Here is an 18,518-nt window from a genome sequence, read left to right on the forward strand (position 1 = left end):
ATACTGTCAGATCGGGCATGGTGGAAAGAGAGGTGGCACACTGGGTGACACGTGTAGTCTCCAGTTACTCCTTCGAGTCGGAAAGGTGGCTGCTTTGTCAATCAACGAATCACCGCTCGACAAAGTAATGTAGAAGAAACGCTTTAACAAGCTCGGGTAGATCGGCACATAGATACGTAGAAAGAAAGGAGATAGATAGAGTGAAAGAGATATTCTATGTTTATATATGTTATATAATGATATCATTATATATATACGCATAAAGAAAAAGAGAGGGAGCGAGAGTGAGAGATAGGGAAGAGAGAGAGAGTGAGAGAAATGGGTTTCAAGTCCTCTATGATTAATAGGACAAACTAAAAAAAAGAAGAGAAAATCATGTTGCAAGGTTATATGTATAGGCTAAAAGAGTTGGGCAACATAGAGGGAAAGTGGGAAATTATTAAAGAGGGATCCAGATATACCCGAAAGATAACACATTCATTTAAAAATGATGATTTTAACACAATGATGGGACGTCAATTCAATTTCAATTCAATTCAATCCAGTTTGTCATTCATTTCCATCCCACAAACGTTGTAACAAAATACGAAGCATATATAACACAAATTTTGATTTTATTTTTTAAAGAAATACATTACGTAAGAATCATAAAGCATAATAATAAGATATATTATGCAGTTACGTACAATAACCAAGAATAGCAATGAACACTTGGCAAAGATGACAAAAAATAAGTATAGCTATGGAGAAAAAGTGATCCACTGTATTCAAGCTGGTAAAACGTTAATCTCTCAAGACGCAATATGTAGCTAAATATCATCAAGAAATGATTCCTGTACAGATAGGTAACAAGGACATTATCATTATAAGCAGTTTACTTTTTTTTTTTTTACTTCTAGGAATTACAAATTTAGACAATACAAACAGTGTTCCAATCCACAGACAACAGGAATTTTTTTAAAAAGCCGTGTGTACCCTGAAAAGACATGCACACTAATACACAGACAAATACACACGTACATAATTTTATAAAAATACCCACATGTATAAATGTATACAAAAGACACAACATCAAACAAAGAAGAGAGCACATTGACATCACAAAACCACGAAGAATACGGATAGAGAGGACAGAAGAAAGAAGGGGAGAGGACAACGTAGAAAGGACTGAAAATAAGGAATTGTGGCTGTCATTAGATGCTGATTTTAAGATTTTGTTAGAATCCGATTTGTAGGATCTACTGAACAATCTAAGGAAAACCGTCAGAAACATTATGAAATTAGGAACTACCAAAAAACAGCTCATAGTTCTTACACTTGAATTGAAAGAATAAAAAAGACTGAAAAATAAGATATGTTGTTTACTGTATAATAAATTTTGAAATCGGCACTTTCAACGAAATTCCAACTCTAAAAGCAACATTTCCTCAGAAGAAGCCGAGATATCTCTATAATGCATTTACTCCTCGCTACTGCGTTCACATTCACAGCTAGGTATGATCGGTGACCTAAAACGTTCGACACAGTGTAAACACATCCTAAGTGCATTCTGTGGTAAGGTTTGTGATCGATACCGATAATGACATGCCTCGGGGATGAGGATTGATGACACAGGCGAGAAATCGTACCTATCTTTTTTTTCTTTTTCCATGCCAAAAGACACAAGAGCAAAGAAATTTCGATGAATTGTAAGGAGAAAGGAAAGATGAAACTTGCCGGATCTAATAAACAGAAGGAGATGCTTTTATCAATTCGGAACCCCTGATAGTGCACTGAACCCTTTCTTGTCTTCAACATGCTTGGCTCAGAGCTCCCATCGAAGATACATACTGTAACAAAAACCAGACTAGAGAGTGCACGCACATAAATTGATCGTGACTATGCCTCATACTTTCGGAAACTAATACCATCGAAGTCATTCTATGTAACAGCAAAAGAGGAATACAGTATACGATAAGCCCTACTACCAAGAAAATTCATAGATCATGAAAACAAATTCTCATTTTTGTTCACGGAAACTTCTTAAATGCCAGTTTCCTACTATTTCTTTTCCTAACATATCTTGATAACATGAATCCCAGGTTAATCATTCGACAAGTGAGGAGAAATCCTGTTTCTTCAGAGGGCTCTTTTTTGAAGACCAGCCTTTAACACTGAAAGATACGATGCAGACACGTGGTATTCTACAAGTGTGCAGGTTCCTTGTGTAATGCTATTCTCGTCTTCCTCACTATAATGCATTGGATGTAGAATTAGTCATCTGTCTCTCTGTCTGCCTGAACATCTATTTGTCTTTTTCCTTCTATATTAAAATACAAAGTCGTATGCTGCGTTAGTCAAATGTTAGTATAAGCTCGATGATGACAGTATAAAATTCTATGGCTACATGGCCTCGGTTCGACGAAGCAACCTCCTCAAACGTTTCAGTCTTTCAGTCAAAGAACTATATTCGTAGAATGAAACAAATCACATGTCATCACTACGTAATATCGGCATGAGGGGAATACGACACTCTAATTGTCACTGGATGGGTTTCAATAAATCCATGAAAATGAAGGGGTATCAATCATTAAATTGTAGTTTGCAGTAAACCATCTCTGCAGTTTTGTTTACATTCTCAATGTCCCATCGTGACTCGCGACATGACATAAAGTTTCAAACCATGTAGACCACGTGATGTTTATTTAAGAAGCTGTGTTTAACGTCACAGTGTCGGGTTATGATATCATCACTCTGGATGAAATGAGGGGATCTCTGCACGCATCTCATCTAGGATGTATTTAAAGGAAATACACAAGCAAAATGGATCTGCCTTGGAAAATTGAGTCTTCATTCAGGGAGTGTGGGTATAATAAACAGTATACGATTCTTTAATTTCATTTCATTTCTTTTTTATTTAGGGGATGCTCCAATAAATATTCCATGTTATCTATGATCTCCCTTATCTCGCGTCTTTCAGAAGAAAATATTGTTCTTGTCAATTCAATTACTATTCGTCAAGGGATCATATCAAACTATAGTCATTATTTTGATACCCCAGTCATGTCATCTTTATCATTTTGAATGTGTGAAAAATATTATCTTTGAATGTGCAAAAAAAAAAAAAATGAATAGAATTGTGATATTAGTAAAACTATTACCACTCTTCTAGATGACATTTGATTTGATCATTATTCACTTGATCAAGTGAATTGTATCAAATTTCTAGGTTTGATAGTTGATGCTAAGTTATTATAGAAATTACATATCGATAGTTTCAGTAAAATTATATATAGACATTCTTGAGTTATAAATAAACTAAAAGTTTTTGCTTTAAAAGTTTATTCTACTTGAATTCTTTCTCATTTACATTATAAACTTTTTGTCCGGGATAATTCGGGCAAACATCAGATTGGTATAATTTGTTTATCACAAAAAGAAAGTTTTCCGTACAAATTAAAAGAAATACCTATTTTGATTAATTTTAAGAGACACATTAAGAATAAATCATTACAAATATAGAATATTTTTTGTTTGAAATTATCGATCCTCTGCTCAATACCAACCCCTCTCTCCATCTCTTCTTTCTCCTCTCAATACAAATACAAATAAATTTGAAAACTTACTAGATTCCTGTTTGTGTGAAAACCTGTTTGTGGTGTGCTGTATGTGCGAAACCAGACACACTGGAAGCTGACGTGTCACAATCACCTCTAATGCTGATCACACTTCCCCCGAAGCCTCGCTGACCTGTGTCTATGGAAAAACGAAATCAAATATATACAAATATGAAAAATCAAGCATAGATGTAAATCTGGACTGAACCTTATATGGGGGGATCTAAATCAAGAAGTCACTGCTTATACGTATTTAATTATTTTTATAATTTTACAGGATTTACAAACTACACTAAACACTGTTGAGTTTATCTAACTCTGTAACTGTACACCAAGAAATGTTACATTTTCTCATCTAAAATAATATTTAACATCTGGAGGCTTCATACTAGCACACTTCCAGATTCTGTATGAGAAAATGCTAGCATATCATAGGGAAATACAATAACATATGTATGGAAAATTGTTACATTTGCAGCATTTGCGGCTGTTGCGTTGCCTGTGCTTTGAAGAGAAATGGAAACTTTGCAAGGACACTCTATTCAAAATATTATTACAGTAAAGCGCGAAAACATTAGGGGGGGGGGGAGGGATGGGCAAAGTATCGGAGAGATTCCACTGTGAAGGTAACTCGCTCACTTCACCATTATCCCAGACCGGTTGGTCCATTCTTCTCAAGACACATCAGTCGAGATTGGTTTTCTCCCTCGAGAAATACCATAAGTGCCATTTTGAAGATTGAATTGCTCATGTCATCGAAGAGAGGAATTCTACGTGAAAGTGGAGTCTATCAACCCAACGGTTGGAGAACGAATCAGTTCAATGGCCTATGCACAAATCACCTCAGTTGAGCAAATTCTGATCTCATTGTTACATGTAAATAGAAGACAAAACAGACAACAAATAACCAAAATTAATGTAGCCCTATATAGATCTTGTCGCGATATTACACACGTGATTTAAACAATGGCAAAATATATTGCAAGTGATAGCATAGAGGAACAGAGATGTAGAGAGATACTGAAATAATAGAGAAAGGGGTTAGTCAAGGAGAGCCAAAAACCCGAAATTATTCTTACCTGGTCTTATGTCATCATAACTTATTATCCAGCTTTCATCCCAGAACATCTTTTCTTGTCGCCAATAGAAGTACTGCCAAAAGAGATATGTATAATTTAATTATAGTCTTATTGATGCCTATAGATGGTTACTGAATATTTTTAAAGTATAAGGATACCCGATAATTCTAAATGCATTATACTTATCACGTTTAGAATAGGATACCTGTCTATACAAATGCAAACTTGCATAAAACGAATGCCTGCGGGATTTTATACGTACGTTTTGCCTTCCTCATTATCCCAATATTAGGCCTACAAGTGCATCATATCAGTTCTGTAACCATTTGCTATGAAATGAACTTCGATTTCAGTGTTCTTATGTACATGTATATTGCATAAGTGACGCATTTTCCGGTGCCTGTCATTTAGAGACACTGTAATATGAGAATTCGTTTGTAACTTTGAATTGAAATTCAAGTACGAATTTAGATTAATGTGTGCCACTACTCACCCCGATTATTCCACAAAAGCTAATCACGACCACAACGCAGGCTGCAATAATGGCGGCAAGAACCCCTTTAGAGAGTGGACAGCGCCCGCAGTCGGCAGGACAAGTGGCGCAGACTTCCCCATCCTCCCCTTCGCACACGTCATTTCCGCACACTATTACAAAGGAAAGAGAGGAGAGCGACAATGCACGTTAAGCTACAGACAAATCACAATAATGGATTATGTTCAAGGACGTACAATTCACTAAAACTACCACTAACAAAATAATGACATCAGCGCTTACCACAACTATCACTTGTGAGGCTGCTGTTACAATCATTACCACTAAAGCACCTACCACAATCATCTTATCATTATGATTACAATTATACTATACTCATGCTAGTGAAGCAGTGAAGGCCAATCAACTACAGGATTGTATAAGCAGAAGTTGACATGCGGGACAATGACTTCTCTAGGTCTACTACTGAAGTTAAGATGACAGGACTCGGGGATTTATTTGTTTAGATTTGTAAATCTGATCACCTTTCTACCAGTTGTGGGAGTAAAAACAGTTCTACTGCTGTCGTTGGCCCAATATGGAGAGTGACTGTACATGTGTTTTTGTGTGTGTGTGTGCGTGTGTGTGTGTGTGTGTGTGTGTGTGTGTGTGTGTGTGTGTGTGCTGTGTATGCTGTGTGCTGTGTGTGTTGTGTGTGTGTGTGTGTACGTAGAGATGTTCCAGCCATGGCAAGATGTGGAGAATTTGCAAAAAGATGATAATTACCTGAACCACATAATTTTCAACATAAGGTATTTCCTGATAAAAGACAAGAATATGATCATGGATATTTAGTTTATGTATGAGAGAGAAATATCAAGTAAATCACAGCTCTGATGGAAAAAGAATTCAACCCAGTATTTATATTTTCATTGGGTTGGTTTGAATAATAAGGATACTGCCAACGTATATCTGTGAGGTGGTTTTGAAATGTGAAAGTCACACAGTGACTTTCCTGACACGACATCTTGCACATAATTGTTACGTTCAAACCATTTACAATAAAAAATGTTAGTTTTTGTAAAATTCCATCTTATGACTCTTATCTTACACTTTACACAAGTACGAGGTGATGACTTTACATTTCACTTTGTTGCAGAAGTGCTCACAAAAACATCTGGAAAGCCAAGAAATACAAATTTAATCAGGAAGCCAGATAGTTTCAGATTAGATTACTACATGGAGTTGTATTTACTGAGGAGCATCTTTTGAAAAGTGGCTTTCTTACAGATAATCTTGTTGTTTTTGTTTTGTTAAGCAAGGGCTGGAAATATATTTATATCAATAATGAGATTGTGTAACAGTGATAGCGTTATAATAGCATTTATAGCAATTACATGAAAATGATATCACAACGTATATGAAAAAGCTTTTTGAATGCATATATATTTTTGTTTAATATTTTCATGTGTTTATGTGCCAGACTTGAAGCAAAAGGCATCTCCAAATGAACAATAAGAATATAATTGAAACTGAAATTAAAAAGAAGGGAAGAGAACAACGGAGCAGCTATTGAAAGTGGCAAAAATCGATAGGATTGCATTTGCTGAAATTGGAAAGTGTAAAGGTTGGTTGAAATTGTTCTCTCTCCCCTCACCCTCCCCTATTCCCGTCTGCTATATCACAGTGGGAAAATAAGTTCGATTGACCTCAGATTTTTGACTGTAGAGGAAAAAAGTGACATGTCTTTAATTTTTTTTTTGCATTTAATTTTACTCTGATAATGTAACTTTATAAAACAGTAGTAAAATTGTTAGAATGTGGACGGTGTGTATGTGGTTGTATGTAGAGTCAGTAGTACAGTTTGTGAGTGTATGAATGAAGTGATGATGGATGATGGGGAGGGGGGAGGACAAGCTTTATTTTGATTACTGATTTCATTCTGTTAAAAATAGTTCTTGTGTCATGAGGCAAGTGTCATGTTTGCCAAGGATTTCTCCTTCGCACTTCAAAACTGTAATACTAAAAAAAAAAAACTACAACAACATTGACAGACAACCCTTCTGTAGCAGTCTTAAACACAATTAGACAAAAATGAAGGATAAGATGATCACACGAGCACATAGATAATGTCTTCATTCCAAGTTTTGAATATCAGTCCGGTATTTTGATGCTTTCAAAGTATAGGACTAGAAACGTTCCCTCTACTTCGCTATCTGCACATAACATGTCCAAGCTGCCAAAGCGAGCATCAGAACTTAGAATCGGTGTGATTCGGGAAACCTCTCTAATGAAACTATCATTGGTGAAAACGCCCCGAGCGGACAGCTGCGTACAGAGTGAAACCCACTCAGCAGCATGAAACCTGCTTCGCCCTTAACACAGCTAGCATGAAAGCAAAGGGTAGACGAGTCGATATTTGGAAGTCCCAAGGTGATATACAGCTCCTCTTGCGATAAAATGAATATAGATGTAAAACTAAAAAGCGAAAAGGTATTTCGAACATGCTGTTTTCTGAGTCATTCACCCTCTGTGGTTTACTCCATGTAAAGCCGCAGCGTTCCATAATCCATACCCTATTCCTCTCCATTGCTTTGTTCTTCTTTTTTTTTATGCATTCGCCCGAAGGGTGCAGGAGGCATTATTTTTTTGAGGGGTTGTCTGTCCGTCTGTATACGTCCGTACGTTCGTGCGCCCGTACGTCCGTACGTACGGCCGTATGTACGTCTGTCGCCACTTTTTTTTTTTTTAAATGCGATAACTTGAGTAATATTGAATGGAATTTTACCAAACTTGGCCTAAGCATTAAGTTAAGTTAAATTTCACCAAACTTTGTTCAAGGATGACGTATGATGGGACATTACTTGGGTATTGTTTGACTGAAATCGGCAAAAGGTCAAATATCAAAGGTCAAGGTCAACTCCTAAAATTTATCCGTTTACGTGATAATTCAAGACTGGATGAGGCAGATTTCGCCAAAGTTGGTCCAAGGATGACGTATGATGAATCAATTAAGCAGTTTTTGAGTGAAATCGGGAAGAGGTCAGATAGAGGTCAAAATGTCAAGGTCAAATGCTCAAAATTTCACTATTCCCACCATGTCTATGCAATGCCTGAAGGTATTTCCTTGAAACTAATAGTGAATGCATGTTCTGCCAAATAGATTCTCCAGAGAGAGTTTCAGGTCATGAGGTCAAAAGTCAAAACGTCAAAAGTCAGGTGAAAATTACTTTTTTTTTTCTCCATATCTCGCAAATTTTGCAAGGTATCTTCATGGAACTTGTTACATATGCATGTACTGACTGGCAGGGATTATCTCGGGAATTTAGGGACGATGGGTCAAAGGTCTGGGTCTGAAGCCTAGGTAAACTGCTCAAAATGTCACTATTTCCCTCATATTTATACATTCCCATATATTTACACAGGTCAAAGCTCAAGTGAAAGTGCCATACAGTTGTATTTCACTCTTTCCTCCATATTTTGAAAGTGACTCAAGGTATCATGAAACGTGGTACATTATCATTTATGCATGTTCTACATGAAAGTAATTCTCTTGAGAATTTCAGGTCATGGGTCAAAGGTCAAGGGTAAAGGCAAAGGCAAAGGTCAAGGCCAGGCTAGAATGCAACAATTTTGCTATTTGATACGGACATTACACTTTTTCTTCATATCTTGCAATTATTCAATGAATAAACTTATAAAAGCGTCAAAACTCAAGTAAAAATCTTCAAATCCCCAAATACCTGCACTCTTATAGACAAAAGCAAACGTAGTTCATGGAAAGTGAACATTCAACACATTTGTGACAAGCCTGTCATTTCAATACTTTGCCAGTTATGTGAAACTGTCATCACACATTGTCAAGGCATTGTACTATAGACCTATGAGAACCACGCATTATGGCGGAGGCATACCAGTCGCCATAGCCACATTTCTAGTACAACATAATATATTTCCTGATCTGTGATTCTGTCTGTCTTCTACTGCAGATATCGAATGATTTCCATAATACCGCTTAATAGTCTGTCCAATATTAGTCGCATATGCCAAAATAGTCCACATTGGTTTTGATTACTCTTCTACAGACAGACAATTAATTGTGTGTATAGTTATAAGAGCAAAGAAGTGAACATTGTGCTCTCGCTGTGGAATGACTTTATTTTTGATAGCATATTCCCTTTTTCTTGTCATGAACCTAATTTACGAAGATGAAACAGCTCTCTCGTCAGTTTGCACAGTAAGTTGATACTTTCAGGGAAAGCTATGTCAGAATGACAATTTTGACGTCACAGGCATTATGACACCATTATAGCTGTACCGAGCGTAGAGTGTCGATTTACATTGTATCTTACCCATCCATCTGTCGTGCCTTGGTAATTAGATTTAAACGGTAGATGGGTCTGGAATAGAGCATAGCCTGATGTGTGTGTGTGTGCCCGTCTGTCTGCCTGGCTGCCTGCGTGCGCGTTTGAGTGTGCGTGTATTTGTGTGTGCCGTCTTCTTTCAAGATATATGATTGCATGTTTCATTCTAGTAAAGATATGACATAGAGACTGTACAGTGCTTCTCCAGTACTGGAGAAATTGAATTTACTTTTGAAAAAAAAAAAAACCCAAAAAACAACCCAAAAACGAAATATCGAAAGAAGAAGAAGGAACAAAAATTGGAATCCCCACCTATCCCAAACATTTCACGGTGAGTACACACTTCGATGTGATGTATATAGATCAAAATAATGCAAAATCGAAGCACTGTTTTACTTTGTGATTGTTATCTACTGTGTACATGTGTGCGTGTGTGTTGTAAGTGTTGTCTGTGGGCAAAGGATGTGCGCTTTCGTGTGAGATTGTGTCTGTGTGTGTTTTTGTTTGTTTTCCTTAATGCTCGCCCGCTTTGAAGGCCCACGGGAATGATAGGGGTGGAGAAGAAATTACAGTTATTAATGTTTTGTTTTGTTTATTTTCTATGTGTTTTGCTTTAAACAAGTGTGTGTTTGTTTTAACATGTGTTTCACATGTTCAAAACAAACAATGTTCCAGCCTGGGATGTGAACCCGTCACCTACCACTTACCACAAACATAATTATTCGTACTTCTGTTTCTTTTACTTTTTTTTTTTGAGATTTGACCTATTCCTTTGCAATTCTTCTCATCCTGTCCCAAATTCTTTTTCCCCATCAGTTGGGTCTGGGATGACATTTCATGGATTCCCGTACAAAGCAAACCTAGGACACTGTGACTTATTCACTGTTTAAAAGGAAACTTCACGACACGATGACATTGTGTATAAAAATTGTATATTAAGAAAATAGTAAGATAGTGGTGAGAATTTGAAGCAAATCAAACTTAGTAAAACATTCATCTCAGTCACTTGGCTTAAAAATGTTTTGCATGCCAATATCTTCATAGTTTGTTTACGAAACATATATGATTACATTAGGGTAGCAGCTCAGCTCAAAGGGCTCGTTTTCATTTATGTGTATTTATTTTCTATTCATGATATTGAATAATAATATGGTCTACACAGAAACTGGTCATTGAATGGTCCACATCCAGTCACGTGACTAGTGCAGTGAGGATCGAAATCACATGATTATTGCCTAGAGTGACTCACCCCAGATGGTATGATTCCAGAAATTCCTGATGAGGGAGCTGAACGTGTATTCAGGTAAACTAAATTTTTACGACAAATATTGTCTTGCAGAGCGCTTCGGGAAAATATTATTCCGCATGGATGTCAAGCGTTATGTCATTATCTGTATAACAATGTCCATTGCAATTATAAGGAGGACGCTCTGGTTGGACTATGTTAGCTCTCTCACCGACATAATCTCGAGTTGAACCATTAGGTTCCCATTTCATATGTTGCTTTGCTTTAGCCCAATTCAGTAAAAATAAATGGCGTACTGACCAAATTGAAAGACAAACACCTCACCGATTATTCAGAATTTGTGATGTATGTATATATATATATATATATATATATATATATATAACAAGGGCTTTGTCGGTAATCTAGACTTACTCCGTTACTAAATCTGTAGATGATGGTGAGTAGGATGTATACATGTATGCTGTCTCGACAGGGGTGTTTTGTCATGATCACATTGTAGATCTATGAATTAACCATGATCATGACGATGCAGTATCATGATTGCCTGGCATCACCATCTTCTACTTCGTGTCTGATTTTGCTGACAATTTCACTGTCCGCTCTGCTTCATTGGACTTCATTTATCAACTACAACACTTAAATGAAGTGGGTTTAAACTTTATTGTAACATACCAGGCATTCAGAAACGCACACTGCTAGATGACGACAGAACCATTCAATTCAGTTCAATTTAATACCAGCTTTAATTTCATCGTTTGTTTGTTTTTTAAGAGCACGCACGAAATAATCATTGAAATTGAACATGCATTGGATTACTGCACAAGAGACACGAATAACAGTATTTTCATGTCTATGATCAATAGAAAAAATCTCACATACGCACACACACACACACCCACCCACACACACACACACACACTTTATATGAAGGAACCCACTCAAAAGACTATGCTTGCAATATTGGTAGCTCGTAGTGGTCGTGATAATATAAATGAAGGACAATGAAGTACATGGATGTGACCTGGGTGATCAACGAGGTCTCTTATTCATTTTTGAATTCACGTACATCTAGGTAAAATATTATGTTATGAAAATTTTAGTGTTTCGGAATAACGAATCTGTTTCTTCCCCATTTTTTTTTTGTATTAACAAATTAACAATTACAATTTTTATTTTTGGAATAACGAACTTTTGTTATAACGAACCGTTTCTCATATCTAGATATATAATAATATCTGTATATAAAGTTTATTTACAGGGCGTTTTTTCTTTCAATCTTTTGAGATAAGAAAACGTTGTAAAAACGACAGAAGTACGAGTTGAGTGTACTTACCGGCTCTTGGAAGGACGGTGAGCGTGTGATGTAAGGCAGCCTGGAAGTTACCGAGACGAATATGAGCGATGATAGAGGTCAATCCCGGAGGGACAAGGGCCACGGCCGTTTCCCATTCCGAGTGATTTAAACTGTCTACTTCTGACTCGGTGTGTGTGAAGATGTCACCATTAGGCGGTACCCAAGGTCCGCATACACCATCCAACTGTAGTAAGAAAAATAAAGATGTTATGAAGAAGAGAAACCGTTAAGATGAAGACATTAGATGGAAACACTACCTTCGAAGGACATACACAGATGAGAACATACACAGATGAGAAAACACAACGACTCGCCATGCCAAATGTATCATATTGTTTTTCTTTTTTTGAACATTCTGTTGGAAAAAGAGTGAAAATAAAGGTTGAATTTGAATTTGAATTTGAATTTGAAATAACGTCATTGTTCGAAGAGTATTTCTACACTGCTCCAAGACCTGATGGTAGGTAAGTCAACTACTAGTAATTGCGTTTCTTATTGGTGTAAGGTCCTGTATCATTTTATTCAAAAACAAATAATTTCATCTTCGTTTTCAATCTCCTCAATACTTTGCATTGTTACCAATTCCATTGTTCCAATATTTTCTACAATTGACTGTATTCCTATGAAGTAACTAAATACACAGAATTAATGCGGAATTGAAATTGAATCAGATTCTATCTGTTAAAATATGAAATTTTACAATCATGGACAAGAGCAAAATGAAGAGGGAACTTATCCCAGCTGGACCAGAGGTGCCGCAAAGACATCTCTTTATAAGGAGCCTTTTATCATTGTTAAAAGATCGGGAAACACGATTTCGGGAGCCAATTGTAATCCCGATGCGCTGCGAACACATTCTGGTACAATCACTGTTCACTGTCATCCAAATATTCAGTGGAATGTCAATGGGTGTCCATGCTCTAGTTTGCTTAAATGAACGAGAGAAAAGGAGAGAGAAAAGGAGAAGGAGAGAGAGAGAGAGAGAGAAAGAGAGAGAGAGAAAAAAAAAAGAGAGAGAGAGAGAGAGAGATAACTCCTTATGCTTCTGTATAATCACATTTTTTTTTTGTAGGCTGCGATCTTGGGTTTTGGTATTGGGAATGATTCTCTTCACGGAAATCATAGAGAACATATCGCTGAAGATCATTCCAAACAAAGGTTCACGAGACAAACGTAACGTCAATAATTTTAACAACGTCAGTATGCATGATCGTGTTTTTGAACATGTAAACATAATAATTAGCATATAGTATAGTTTAATAGTTAAGCTCATTTTTTCCCCAAAATGAGCTCCCAGAAAGCTTAAATCTGTCTTGTTTTAAATAAAATTTGTCATGCTGCCTCAATATGACTTTGAAAGCAAATCTACTTAGCGCCATGAGCATCTTTTGATGGACTGTTGCACTATAAAAGTGTACACTATCATTATTGTTATTATTATTATCATTATTATTATTATTATTATTATTATTATTATTACTTTACATAGTTTATGTCAGAGCCGGTACAATATCATTGCAATTTTCGCTCCAGATTTAAAGGACGAAAAAAAAAAAAAACACCACAATTTTAATTTGAGCACTTTTTAGCGCGATTTTGGAAATCAGTTGCTTGGACTGTAATGTCATTGACTAAAGGAGAAAATCATATCGTTATCATGATAATCGCTTCAAATAATTCATTATAACCTGATACGCTTTTATTAAAATACAATCATTATTTGTATGTTTATGCGGATGGCATAAACATATATGAACTTCTTGTGATTTTAGAAAAAATATATTGACCTGAAATTTCGAGAAGGAACGCTTTCAATACATAGCAACGTTGATTTTTACTGCACATAAAGAAAGCGTAAATGGGTCCCATCTACACAGGGAGACTATCTTTCTTTCTTTTTTAACAGGAGCCACATACGGCCATAACCTTTGCTATTTTATGAAGGCAGATGAGACACTTGACAATAAAAAAAAAATTTATGAAAGTTAATTTCACTCACTTATCGAGAGTCTATAGGGTAGGAGAGAAGGTGAACAGGTGGATAATTCCAATGTCAAAAAAGAAGAAGAAAAAAAAAACGTTTTGAAGGAACTTTGTCTTTGCTGCTTCAATTCTTTGCACCCCTCTCTTGGTCTCTTTTTCATTCGTTGCTATGCTTTATTTTCATTCTTAAATGTAATGATGGGCTTTGCTACAGTCTACTATTAATTATCTATTAATAGAATTACCTTCATCAAGGCAAAAGGATATCTTCTGATACTGAACAAAACCATTAGGAAGTAGATGCCGATGGTACATACCTTGTACAGAGTGACTTTAGCGTGTTATTCAAAATCTCCGTGCCAATGACATGATTACATTGTTACTTTTGTTCACCTTCTTGGCATGCGCAATTTCTAGAAGGCTATTGATAAAAGCACCATACAAATCAGAAAATACATACCAAGTTGACATCCTTTCACGACTATGAATGCCCAACCAGGGTCAGGATTGCATTTCAAGTTCAATTTCAATGAAATGAATTTATTATTGCCTTAAGTAATATCGTTATGCCGAGCGTGCAATGCCTGCACGGCACTCGTTTGTGTGTTTCGGATTTTGATGGTACGGACTGGCGTTGCTAGGCAGATTAGCCTCGCTCGCCCCGTCATCCATAGCATATCTCCATCCGGCCTCCGTGTTTTGTGTCGCGCGTGCAGGTGGTCCATTGAGTGCGCTCAATAGACGCATCCGTTCGCCAATCAAATGGCGTTTTGAGCCATGGCAGTTAAAGAGCATTCCAGAAAAAAAAATAAGGTCCAATTGTCGAGAGCTACATGCTGTGACAAGGCAATGTGACTGACATCTCGACAAGTTTTCTGGCGCTGTGACAATACATCCACCTGCAAGTCCGGCTTGCGTCATTGTTCAAAGGGGCCCTCTTTAAGTGTCGCACTTCAGTACGAGCAGTAATTACGTTAATTTCAACCTGTAATCATGACATGACGAAATGAGATGTGTCACCCTGCAATACAGAGCGATTGAAACACCTGGCATACCGAAATAAGAGAGCATCACTGATATTGCCATAAAACTAATTTCTACTTAACCCATACCTATATAAGATACTCTTTTCAGTTCTTAATCAGAATGTATGACTGCAATCCCTTACGTAGTTAGAAGAAGTGATTCTTCAACTTGAAAACAAGAATAAAGCAGGAAGGGACCGATATGGAAGGTGTTGTGAGGGGTTAGGTGGAGGTAATGGATAGGTAAGAAGTAACAAACACACGCATAGCAAAACATTGTGCAGAATCTGTTTCTATTTTAATTCCTTATCTAATCTTGTAAATGCAATATAAGACTTTCAAGGACGTTTTGAAGTGTTTTTTTTTGAGTGCCTCAAGAACAGAAAAAATAATGTATATTAAGTATATTATAATCTTATTCCGTATTTGGTTTATGTATATCCTCAAGTACAGTAATTTCTTTTACTGTATGCTACCCACAATGAGCCACCGCGTACGTTTGGGAAACAAACAATCTCTCTCACACTATATATATATATATATATATATATATATATATATATATATACACACATATATATATATATATATATATATATATATATATATATATATATATATATATATATATCTATAATACTTCCATATCAAAAAGCAGCGTGAAACAAAATCATTTAACTCATTTCAAACGAAGATCATTTTTAGTGTGATCACAATATAAGAGATGAAACTGAGTCGTAGTGCGTAAGTTTATGATAATACTACAGAAAACAAGAGAAACATCTCTTTTGAATCTGACGGACAAAAAAAAAATGATTTAAAGCGAAAGTCGGCTCATTACGTTAGACGTCGGGAAGTCGTGCTAAAAAAAAAAAAAAGTTTTCATTGGTCCCATTGTTCCTTTCAGCTTATTTTCGCAGTTTTCAAATTTCACAAGATAAAAAATGCACACGCAAAATTAGATTTCCTCAGAAAAACCCTGATTTTTCATTATTATGTTTGTTTGTTTGTTTATTTATTTATTTTTTTTTTTTTTTTGGGGGGGAGGGTGTTCAAAATGAGTATGGATGTTAATCTACCTTTCGGCCACGTATGTGCCCAATGAGATCAAGTTCTGGTGATTTATCTCAACAATCATGCGAATTGTCATGAATTTCATTATATGCTTATTATAACTTCTTAAATGTGATATTTTTCTTTTACTGAAACTTCTCTTCCCTAAGATTTGATTCTAAGTTTTCTTTGAGTCATCCATTATAAGAATGATTCACGAAATCATCACATCTAACATCTCAAAAGTTGCTCTAACATCCCACTTCAGTACAATGTGAAAACGGAAGCCAAGCTGTTCCCTTTACCGTCATTTTATAGACAGTAAAGCATCTCTGGAAACACTACACCTACCTTCGAGCAAGACTGATGGCTTAAATTTCACCATTTGACTTTTAATCTAGTTAATAAGCGTCGGTATTTACGAAGACTCGTACGCGTTCTTGTCAGCTGATGTGACATCAGGTAAGGAGTAAGGGGGGGGGGGGGATCTGCTCCACGATTTCATTTTCACTGGTTCACAAGGATACAAAATACATCCCCGTCATTGATTGTGTTATGAGCAAATATGAATGGTTGACTGCGATGAGATCTATGCTTCTATTCTCCCTTTTTCTCTCTGTCTTTCTATATATTTTCTCTTTTTGCCGCCCAGTCTCTGTCTCTGTATTACGGTCTCCCTTTTTCTTCTGCTTACTCTCCCCCCCCCCATCTTACATATATTATCTCTCTCTATCTCTCTCTCTCTCTCTCTCTTAGTTATCTACATAGTGAAATAATCATCATAGGTCCCAAAGCAAATCACTAGAAAGAACGTTGAACCAAGTCCTGGAGGCGATCGGGAATTCGACACTGGAGAGTGTGAGAGCATATCATGATAAGAAGTTATGCACTTTTTTTTCAAGCGTTAGAATCTTGGCGAGGACTGCGTTGGTCGTACAGTTTTTTATCTTAGATTTCCGTTGTGCTTGCTGGACGAAAAGAGTAGACTTAAAGTGCAATGTTGGCAGAATAAGGCCATACCAATCCACTGTTGATAGAAAGTGAGACATCAGATTTAGAGCAGAATATTTTAGTCAACTCAGTGCGAAAATGTTGTTTCCTTTTGTACGTGCATACATTTCTTGTACAGTATACGTTGCACTTCGCATTTCCTACGATAATTAATTTCTCTTTCATTTTTTCCCTTACATTTAGACTTAACCTTAAAGTGTGCAGATGCAATTATTCCTAACTATTCTTTCCTTTGCACCGGTTAGAAAAAGAAAAAAAAAAGAAAGAAAGGTAAACTAAGACAAACGCTTTTCTATTCAACGAATCAGACAAACTCTATGTTGGTTGAGGCATGAAATTGAGATGAAGAGAGAGAGAGAGAGAGAGAGAGAGAGAGATTAATAAAGAAAAACCCCGAATATAAGTCTAATTTATATTAGAAAATAATCTATAAATACAACTCATATACGACAGAATGAAATCAAATAATCCCACATTACTCGGATCTTACTATTTAATCATATAACTTTTCAAACTTGAAACTTGAACTCATGATTATTTGTCGAATATAAGACTCAATTATCTTTTGAATACTTATATCGACTAATCAGGGACTTTCAGACACTTGCAATGGAGTGTGTTTTTCATCTCCTTTGAAATTTTAACATATCTCCTCGATTTTGGAATAGATTTACATAATTATAATCTTAAATTGTAACACAAGAACTAATGAAGATGGCAACAGGAAGAGTGACGGGAAAGAGAGAGCATTCAAAGTCCTTCAAGTTCTCGGACTCGGAGGCATGAGATCTCCCAGATGACACTGCAGAGTGCACACTGTCCCATTACGTTGTGTAGAGTAACATCAAAGAAGCCGAAGTGCTCTTTACAAAGTTCTATGGCAATATTCCATTAATGACGCACTCTATTCATACTAATTTGCACAACATCTGTTCCATGTCAACCCCATGGCACATCATATAAGTAAACAAGATCAAAACAACGACATCTAATCTTGCATGCATTATGGGATCCCGGAGCGATTTGATGGTCTATTGTCACAACAGTTTAAGTCAACACTTAGATATCAGAAGGAGTATAAACAACAACAAGCAAACGAACTTTAGCATCCCTTATTTGAAACTTTGCAGATACCAAAAGACATAAAGACATACTTAAGAAACAAATACGCACATATCCAAACAAGTGTACAAATTACACTCTGTTTCACATCCATCAGCCATGGGGTATGGTAGCCCGTGTTTTAGTATTTTACCAATGAAATGCAAAGACGAAATGCGATCGTTTCAAATCGCTCCCAAACTGTTGGACTGCCCGTAATTCGAATATTCT

General features: G+C 36.3%; 1 protein-coding gene across 1 annotated transcript in view; it reads right to left on the reverse strand.

Annotated features, from left to right (window-relative positions):
- LOC140236851 (atrial natriuretic peptide receptor 1-like) overlaps positions 1-18,518 on the reverse strand; it is a 111,341-nt gene that overhangs the window by 25,613 nt on the left and 67,210 nt on the right. Inside the window, exons 3-6 of the mRNA XM_072316786.1 lie at positions 12,094-12,298; positions 5,169-5,320; positions 4,676-4,748; positions 3,606-3,735 (exon numbers count right to left, since the gene is read on the reverse strand). Coding sequence (XP_072172887.1) covers positions 3,606-3,735; positions 4,676-4,748; positions 5,169-5,320; positions 12,094-12,298 — 560 coding nt within the window. The remainder of the gene's footprint in view (positions 1-3,605; positions 3,736-4,675; positions 4,749-5,168; positions 5,321-12,093; positions 12,299-18,518) is intronic.

The sequence above is a fragment of the Diadema setosum genome, chromosome 13, assembly GCF_964275005.1.
Source record: "Diadema setosum chromosome 13, eeDiaSeto1, whole genome shotgun sequence".
NCBI lineage: Eukaryota > Metazoa > Echinodermata > Echinoidea > Diadematoida > Diadematidae > Diadema > Diadema setosum.